This window comes from Leiobunum rupestre, chromosome 11, assembly GCF_980474605.1.
Source record: "Leiobunum rupestre chromosome 11, qqLeiRupe1.1.hap1, whole genome shotgun sequence".
Lineage (NCBI taxonomy): Eukaryota > Metazoa > Arthropoda > Arachnida > Opiliones > Sclerosomatidae > Leiobunum > Leiobunum rupestre.
Window position 1 is genome coordinate 6,492,148 of NC_143394.1, and position 9,812 is coordinate 6,501,959.

At 38.8% G+C, this 9,812-nt stretch overlaps 1 protein-coding gene across 1 annotated transcript; it reads left to right on the top strand.

Moving 5' to 3' along the window:
- Positions 1 to 7,070: 7,070 nt before the first annotated feature.
- On the top strand, positions 7,071 to 9,129 carry LOC149921226 (uncharacterized). The gene is made up of 3 exons (XM_090162134.1): positions 7,071 to 7,664; positions 8,459 to 8,605; positions 8,650 to 9,129. The coding sequence occupies exons 1-3, from the start codon at positions 7,071 to 7,073 to the stop codon at positions 9,127 to 9,129; spliced, it is 1,221 nt and encodes a 406-aa protein (XP_090018260.1).
- The last annotated feature ends 683 nt before the right edge of the window (positions 9,130 to 9,812 follow it).

A 9,812-nucleotide genomic window follows, 5' to 3' on the forward strand; every position in this document is an offset into this window, starting at 1 on the left:
CCACACGTTGAGGAGTGATGAGCTCGGATGCAATAGCAATCAAAGCATAGAAACTAGTAGCCCGCCAGTTGGGACAACCGGAACAATAGGGTGTTATCAGGAGCTGTAACGGTGAGAACAGGATCTTTAGCGTTGGGATCAGAAACTTGAGTAGTGAGATCAGCATTAGGAACAGCTGGGAGCGATAGGGAAGGCCACCGCGGTGAGGAAGATGACAGCCCACGTTGGTACCTTCTAGAGCCAGCACCCTAGCAGACAGAGAAGCGCCAGTCTTCTTGAAGGTTGAAATAGCATGAAAAACAAGACAGCTTCCCGGCACAGCACTCTCAGGTCCACACGCCGTGTTGCTTGGTGTTAGGGGCGCTGTGGACACAATCACTTGTAATTAAACTTAGTTTCTATTTTTTAATCACTGTAAAAGGGGGAGCAATAACAAATTTTAAAGTAATGATAAAACGAAATACTCGAACCAATAGGTCTTTGAAAATTAAATTAAAACGCGAAACTCGGACCAAATAGATCTCGAGTCAAAAACAAATTAAAATGGATTTCAAATAGCCAGAATTTTTAAGCGGTTGACCGGTTTCGCCCTAGTTGGAGCTCATCAGTACCGCGCGGGGAATCTAGCTTGGGACTAACAAAACCCAAAAGAGAAACTAACCCTAAACATTAAAATTTCGAAATGTGTTGCTTAGCAACGGAAAGCTGAATAGGAAGACGAATAGGGGATATTGGTGGATAATGAAATGTACGATAAGTTCGAGGGGCTAACCACTCTTAGAAAATCTGTACACCGGATTACGCTTAGGTTAGCACTGCCAAAGGCAGGGACTTCAAAGATTACGCGTAATCCCATTAGTACAGTCAAAGGTACGGCTCTGTACACCGATTACGCGGAGTGATCAGCCCCTCGGATAAGTTAAAGTTAATTAAAACCAGCTATGGACTGTTCCATAGGTGGTTGTATTAACTTTAACTTATCGTATTTAACCTAAACAGATTATTATACAAATATCAGAAGTTAATGATCAAATCTTACGAGAGAAGTATGCATCGAGGTAAATAACATGAAATTGGCACCTTCGCAGGCTTGGAACACTTTAAAATGGCAGTTAATTACTTTTAAGAATTTAAGCGTTGAAATATTTACTCTAAGCCGAACATTTGCAAAAAGAATTGACCTTTTAAAATTACACTAAGAAATGGTTATTAAATGGTCCATCTTTGATTCAGTTTGGCCACTTTGTTAAAATGTCGACTCCTCCCTAATTACGAGCCCCATCTAGCGGTCGAAATCGGTACTAGAACGAGTCCTAAATTGAGACATTCACTTTTTACTATCTCATTCAACAAACCAATCCCGCTAAAATTTCCAAAAAAAATTTCAAGGCTCTATAACGTTTTTTTAACAATAAAGCTTATAATTAACCCCTCTTCAAACCCCAAAAATGATCTATACTGGATGGCGAAGAAACGCCCCTTTTAACGAGAGATTGAACCAAACTGCCCCTCCCCCCGACTCGGTAATTTGCCACGATATTTTATCACCGAAGATAAAAAAAAAATTCAATTATTTTCCCAAATCAAGTGCGAAAGTGAGGGAAGTTCGGCCAAAGAATAACGATAAAATATTTGACGGCTTAAAACGGGAACTGCTAGATGGCGCCGCTATTCCGTACGCCAAATATTCGCCCTCTATTACAACGGGTTCGATACGTTACGGGTTTGTCAGAGACGTCTAGGAACTGCCTTTAACTTGGGCCCGAATATTATTAAACTTTTGGAAGATAAATTATCTTTAAACGTCCAGAAATGAGTAGGGGGACTAACAAGACCGTCCCGGGGATGGTATAATAGTGGTGCTACACTGACGAGCAAAATGTGTGTATCGTGGTGTTTTTATTTTTAGCCGACTATGGAGACGCACGCTGAAATGACCCTTTCTCCAACTTTAGTATTTCAACGCGGCAGCCCTGAATAAAAATGGAAATAATTTATTTCATTTATTATCAACATTTAATTTATTTTTACTTGGGGCGAATGACTATGTGCAAGTATGGTACCGAGAGTGTGTTATTATTATTTATTATTTTTAATTTATTATAACTATATTATTTTTAGTTTATTATAACTATATTATTTTTAGTTTATTATAACTATATTATTTTTTAGTTTATTATAACTATATTATTTTTAGTTTATTATAACTATATTATTTTTAGATATTTATAACTATATAATTTTTAGTTTATTATAACTATATTGTTTTAGTTTATTATAACTATATTATTTTTAGTTTATTATAACTATATTATTTTTAGTTTATTATAACTATATTATTTTTAGTTTATTATAACTATATTATTTTTAGTTTATTATAACTATATTATTTTTAGTTATTTATAACTATATTATTTTTGTTTATTAGAACTATATTATTTTTAGTTTATTAGAACTATATTATTTTTAGTTTATTATACCTATATTATTTTTAGTTTATTATACCTATATTATTTTTAGGTTATTATAACTATATTATTTTTATTGTAATTATATTATTTTTATTGTAACTATATTATTTTTAGTTTATTTTAACTATATTATTTTTAGTTTATTTTAACTATATTATTTCTTTTTTATTAAAACTACACTATATCTTTTTGTTATAACTATATTACTTATTATATTATTATAACAAAAACAGTTCTTCGAACTGAAAAAACAGTTTAGAGCTCGTTAGAGGTGCGGCCTTAAAGGGACATATATTATTTTTATTGTTGATTAATTTGTCAAATTAATTGAAATTGTATTAAAAAATACTCCTGTGAACAACAGAATGACGTCATTCTGCTTTCAAATCACAGTCCACTGCTCCTCCAATTTTTAACACAAAATCTTTGGTCAAATTTTGCCCACAAAGGTATCCATATTTATATTTATTTTCTTCACTACTCATTTAACATTAAAATTTTAAAATTTATTATTATTAGTTTATTAGTTATTTATTGCAGCAATCTGCAACAAAAAATAAACTAATAATAATAAATTTTAAAATTTTAATGTTAAATGAGTATAATTATATAACTATACATGTATTATTTATTATTTTATTATAAATATACATGTATTATTTATTATTTTATTATAAATATACATGTATTATTTATTATTTTATTATAAATATACATGTATTATTTATTAATTTATTATAAATATACATGTATTATTTATTATTTATTATTATTATTATTTTATTATAACTATTCATTGTATTGTACAAGAGTGGTTTAATTATTATTTCGATAAGTAACAATCATCAGTATTTCACTTCCTATTCTCACAACGCTAAGCTCTTTAATGATAGTCTGTTTCGCCGATGACCATATAAATCATTATGTGACTAAGGACTCACAAACAATTGACTATTTAATTTACGATTATATTAGTTAGTTATTTTCAAACTTGATACTTATTATGTTAAGTACAACTCATAATTATATGTACAAGACTGTCCCTCAATGATTTATTTAGTTCTGTATTATTTATTAAAACGATACATGTATTATTTATTATAACTCTACATGTATTATTTATTAAAACGATACATGTATTATTAATTATAGCTCTACATGTATTATTTATTAAAACGATACATGTATTATTTATTATAACTCTACATGTATTATTGTTTAAAACGATACATTTATTATTTATTATAACGATACATGTATTAATTATTATAACTCTACATGTATTATTTATTATAACTCTACATGTATTTTTATGCCCTGCAATTGGCGGAATTTAGAGCGTCATAAAAATCGAGTATTGTAGACCCGCCTCTACGACAGCGACATCGTAGTAAGGCGACTTTTGAATGTTCTTTATTCATGGATGTATTTGAATAAATTCATGATTGAACGTAACTTTAATCTAACATTAAAATAAGCCTATAAGCCTAGCTAGAGCACAGCGCCGGTTTAATTTGGGTCGGCGGCGGCGTTTGACGAAAATCACCCGGCGGCGGCGCGAAGGGGTAAAAATTTATTGCCCTTTTAGAAATTTAAAAAAAAAATTCTAAAATGTTTTTGAAAAATAAAATAAAATATTTTTGAAAAATAAAATAAAATATTTTTGAAAAATAAAATAAAATATTTTTGAAAAATAAAATAAAATGTTTTTGAAAAATAAAATAAAATGTTTTTGAAAAATAAAATAAAATGTTTTTGAAAAATAAAATAAAATGTTTTTGAAAAATAAAATAAAATGTTTTTGAAAAATAAAATAAAATGTTTTTGAAAAATAAAATAAAATAAAGTTGCGTAGAAAAAGCAAAACAAAGTTTCGGCGGCGGGATCAAAATTTATCAGCGGCGGCGGTGGCGACGCGCCGAAAAGTAAATGACTCGGCGGCGGCGGTTCGGCACCAGAGAAAATATCGGCGACGGCGGCGTTGGATCGGCGGCGCTGTGCTACCCATCAATTCGCGACCCCGGAAAAGAAACAAGATGACGTAATCCGTAGTCAATTAAATTGTAAATCGTTCAGGGGCGTAGGAACGTTTTTGAGTTTGGGGGTACATTGCGAACGAAACGAACCTCACAATATATGATATTATAAAAGTGGACATATATTTGGAAATTTTACTTCAATTTGACCAAAAATCGAAAGTTTAATTTGAATTCGCTCTTAAAGGCCGACTACATAAATCTTCGGTTTACTCTGTCTTTTACTGGAAGTATGCTTACTGCAATACACGTGTGCCATGAAGTCAGCCTACCTCCAGTGAAAGAGTAAACCGAAGATTTATGTAGTCGGCCTTTAAAAGTTTTAAACGACAAATTGCAATATTTCAGGGCGGACAAACACAGGTATTGTCCCCTAGTAGAAAATTCAGGAGGGGACATTGTGCCCTTGTCCCCTTGGTTACTCTACTTAAAGATGTAACGGATCGGTCGCCTTGTTTCTCGTTCTCGGCTTTTCGGTACCTCTGCGGTTATTAGGTGAATATTTTACGTTTATTTCTTGGATTATAATTCAGTCTTTAACGCCCTTTCGGCTCGTGATCTTTGTGGTTTTTTTATTGTTTTTCGGCCTTTTAAAAGATTAAGGGTTGGTTTTCACCAGCGCAAAACCGTCGTGACGGCGGGCGTGAATGCAAAAATTTTCTATTAGGCCTAACGCAAAAGTTAGCGCCCGCCGTCACGGCGGTTTTGCCTTAGTGTAAACCAGCCTTAAGTTTTCATCGCAGAGCTAGGACTTGCTCTCCGCGTGGTGTTTTTTTTCTCTCGTTCATGATGCCAGCGAAAAAATCACAAAAAACCGGTCCCGTGTTGCCTGCTTCTGCGGATTCGGTTCCATTGCCGAGGGGTCAAACAGTATTCAATGCGATGACTGCGGAGACTGGTACCATGCCCCTTGTGTCGACATACCTGACAAGATGTACGAGGGGGTCGTCAACGACTTACGTTTTCATTGGCTTTGTTCGTCTTGTAACCCCTTTCTGAGGCTCTCCTTTCAAGCTTTGCAAGCGAATATTGTCGATTTAGAAAATAAACTTTCGGAGTTATCCCTCCCTCCTATGGACCTTCATGAGTCAGTCAAAGCATGGACTAATTAGTTCATGGTCAAAGCCTCTCTTAGATTTTGAAAACCAACTGCGGGTCTGCCCGGCGGCGCAAAGGGCCGACAGAGCGGGCATCCGCTTGGCTGCCGACGATATTTCGCAGTTTGAAGGCCTTTATAAGACGGCCTTTGAAAACCTCAAATCCGTCCAGGATACGCTCCATACAGCCTCTACCGCTCAATCTCACCGCATAGACGGCCTGGACAAGGCTATTTTAACAAATGGCGAATCATTAACTTTGCTCACTTCTGAGGTGCACTCGCTCTCCTCCTCCCTACGCGACAATTTTACAACCCTGGAAAATTCACTTGTGGAAAAACTGGCGGGTACGCGGCAGCCTCCCTCTCCCGCTGATTATGTCACCTCTGAAGACCTAGCTCGTGAATCTCGACGGCTCAAGGCTGTCCTCTTTGGTGTGCCTGAACATCCTATGGAGGAACATCGGACTCTTGACGAACTCCTTTCTTCGTGCGGCGTACAGACCACCGTTCCGTATCACAGGCTCGGGGTGGTTCCGTCTTCGGGTACTGGTGCCCGCCCTCGCCCGCTACTTCTCACATTCCCACATATGGCGGGGAAACGTTCCTTCCTCGGTCTTATAAAAAAGCGACGTTCGGAGGATTCGGCTTACCGTCTGGCTGCTCGCATTGACCAAACGCCACAGCAGTTGGCGAACTACCGTCGCGCTTGCGAAGAACTTAGCCATCGTTTGGCCAATGGCGAAACTCACCTCGCTATCCGCAATAATGTCGTGGTTTCTCTAGCGTATGACCAATCCATAGCCTCGGGAAATGCGTCACGGCCCCCAGGGCCACCTCCGGGATATGGGCTCCCTTATCCAGCTAATGGCGTCTACAAGCCGCTTTAGCCAAAAAACTCGGTCCCGCCGCGCTTTCGCCACTGAATTCGGCGCGGCCCACCTTGGTGCGCTCTCTCTCGTTGACATCCCATAATAATGATCTTGACAATATCCTCTCCTCAACAGTAACTGATCTCAACCCTGACGCTCTGCCATTTATCCCTTATAGCTGTTCGGCTGTGTTATCTTTACCGTCTCCTGATGATTTTTATGATTTTACGATTTTACCTTTCTGGCAACAAATACTGGGTCTTTGATTAGTAAAATCCTTGAACTGCGTGCGTTGGTCTGGGAACTGGTTCCTGACTGTATTGCCATAACAGAGACCTGGTTAAATAAGGACATATGTTCTGAATTGTTCCACATTCCGGGTTATAATTCCTTTCGCTCCGATTGTGATTGGTCAAGAAGCGGGGGATGTGTTCTGTATTTTCGATCGCACCATGTGGCTACTCTTAATCGCCCCCTAACTTCTCCAAACAATTTGGCTTGCCAACTCAAACTTGACAAAAAATTATTTATTGCGTTATGTTGCTATCGTAGCCCTTCGGCGACTCTTGAGTTCTTGAAGATCTTATTGGGGACGATGGAGAAAGCCTGCAAGTTAGCTGACCGTGTGCTTATTCTGGTGGATTTTAACGCGCCTGCGATAAATTGGGCTTCTTGTACCACAGGTAAGGGGGTTAGATCTGTTGAGAAAAGGCTCCTTGATACTGTGTCTTCCTTTCAACTAACACAACATGTTTTATCTTCCACTCGCCACCGTGAGAACAATATCCCTTCACTTTTAGACCTAATTTTTACTTTTGATTGGGATTCTGTTCATGACCTTTCCCACCTTCCCTCCCTTGATAAATGCGATCATGATGTTCTCACTTTCTCTTTCGACCTCCAGTGTTCCCTTCCCGTGCCCATTTCCCCGTCTACACGCTATGCCTATAGTCGTGGGGACTATGATCTATTTCGCGCTGCACTGCTTTCGAAGGATTGGTCAGCCGTCATCGACGCCCCTACCTTAGACGAAATGCTTGATATCCTTCTCCTTTACGTTACTGAAGCCAGGGACGTGTCGGTGCCCTTGATCTCCATTAAACCCACTAAGCGTTCGGGTCTGTTGAGGGAGCCCTGGTGGTCCAAGGAAACCGAGCACCTAATTCGAGATAAACGTTCTGCCTTTCAAGTATTTCTTTAGCTCCGTGTTCACCCGCGAGCCTGATTTGGAGGCGGTATATCTGGGTGACTTTTTCGCTGGTTTTGACCATTCTGAGCCCTCTGATTTTGTTTTCAGTCCCCTAGACTTTGGCCTATCGTATTCCACAGTCCGACGATATTTAAAGCGACTGCCCACTTTTAAATTCCCAGGGCCTGATGACCTTCATCCGCGATTATTTACAGAGGGTTCAGCCATCTTAGCTTCCCCTCTATTAGCCATTTTCAATTCCTCTATTTCGTCTGGTCGTCTTCCACTTTTATGGAAGCGGGCTAGTGTTACCGCGATAAAAAAACTTCCTAACTCCAACGCGGTTGACACTTTTAGGGGTATAAGTCTAACCTGTCTGCCGTGTAAGGAACTGGAGACCAGCGTACGCGATTCCTTGGTGGCGTTCCTTACTAGCCGATCTTTCTTCTCGCGAGACTAACATGGGTTTCTCTTATGACGTTCGTGTTTTACGAACCTCCTCTCAACCCTTGAGAAAGTCCCTACGTGCTTAGATTTAGGGCATTCCGTTGACTTGGTCTATCTGGACCTACGCGAGGCTTTCGATACGGTCCCGCATTCGCTGCTTATTCGGAAACTTGAGTATTTAGGGGTTCCACCTTTGATTGTCAATTGGATCGCGGATTTTTTGAGTGGTCGAACGCAGCGAATGGTCCTGCGAATGGTGTGAGGTGACCAGTGGGGTACCTCAGGGATCTGTGTTAGGCCCAACTCTTTTTGTTATATTTATTAATGACCTTCCTCTGGTAATCAAGGAGTCTTTTCTCAAATTGTTTGCCGATGACAATAAGATTGGTCATAAAATAGCTTCACCGACTGATTCGCTATCCCTCCAACGGGACATTGATGCTTTGGCCCATTGGGTCTCCTCGAATGGTATGAGCTTCAATACTACTAAATCGGTTGTTCTCCATTACGGGGCCAATAACCCTCGCTATCGGTACAGTTTGGGGGTAAAGCGATAGAGGCTCATGCTGTGGTTCGGGACCTTGGGGTCACGCTTTCCGGCCATATGTTCGGGGATACCCATAGCAAAGCCGCTTCCGCGCGCGGTGCGAGGGCTTTATATATGTTGCGGAGAACATTATCTCATTTTAGTGTCAAATCTTTCAAAATCCTGTACAGTGTCTACATTCGCCCTCACTTAGACTACTGTTCCAGCATTTGGTCCCCCCACCTGGTCAAAGACATTGAGAAGCTGGAAAGGGTGCGAAGAAAGGCCACGAAGCTAGTTTCAGGGTTCAGAACCTTACCATATGATGAGAGGTTAAAAAGGTTGGGTCTTCTGTCCCTTAAGGACAGACGTCTTCGCGCCGACTTAGTTGACACCTTCAAAATAATTTATGGCCTGTATGATGTTACAGCAGTTGACTTCTTCGACATCAAGTGGGAGGGCCGAAAGGCTCCCACAATCCGTAAAAAGTGATGCAACGGGGTCGCTAGGCGGGTTTTCTTCAACGGGTTGTTAAATTTTGGAATGATCTCCCGGCTGCCGTTAAGACCAAATCCTCCGCATCGGCATTCAAGTGTCGATTAGATACATATAACAAGTTGGCAAGCCAAAATATACCTCTCCTCGGAAGAATGGTCCCTAGGGGTATTAATTTCTCGACACGACCCCCAAAGATATCTCCGCAATTCAGAGTTATTTACGAGAAACGTATTCTCGGTTCCCACCCTGCCCGGTATAAAATTTTAATTTTAATTTAAATAATTGAGACGAAACAATCGAGTTTAATTTATTCAGAATATTATAAATGAAGTAGTTACAACAGCGAGTTAGACGCACTAAAACAATGCACAATTGAATTTAACCCTTTTTACAGTACATGTTTATCGGTTGAATATAATACTAAGCAAATTTTAATGAAAGAAATATCTACAGATGGTATTTGTATTTTTCTCGCTTACGAAATACTTGCCGCATCTTTAACGCTCATTTTATTTCAACGCTCGTAGACTTCCAGTTGACGTTGTGACACATACCGCGTGAAAAAGACCAATGCCGTCCAATTTCCAATATCATATAATGACTCGCACACCCAGGAAATCATTGACTGCGTTAGAAATCGTAGATATCCAAATATCCACACCAAATATATTTACAAG

Excerpts from the sequence above, each read along its gene's own strand:
- LOC149921226 (XM_090162134.1), top strand. The coding sequence starts at position 7,071 with ATGGAGAAAGCCTGCAAGTTAGCTGACCGTGTGCTTATTCTGGTGGAT. Across the intron at positions 7,665-8,458 it reads ATAAACGTTCTGCCTTTCAA|GAGTCTTTTCTCAAATTGTT; the intron begins GTATTTCTTTAG and ends CTGGTAATCAAG. Across the intron at positions 8,606-8,649 it reads GCTTCAATACTACTAAATCG|TTTGGGGGTAAAGCGATAGA; the intron begins GTTGTTCTCCAT and ends CTATCGGTACAG.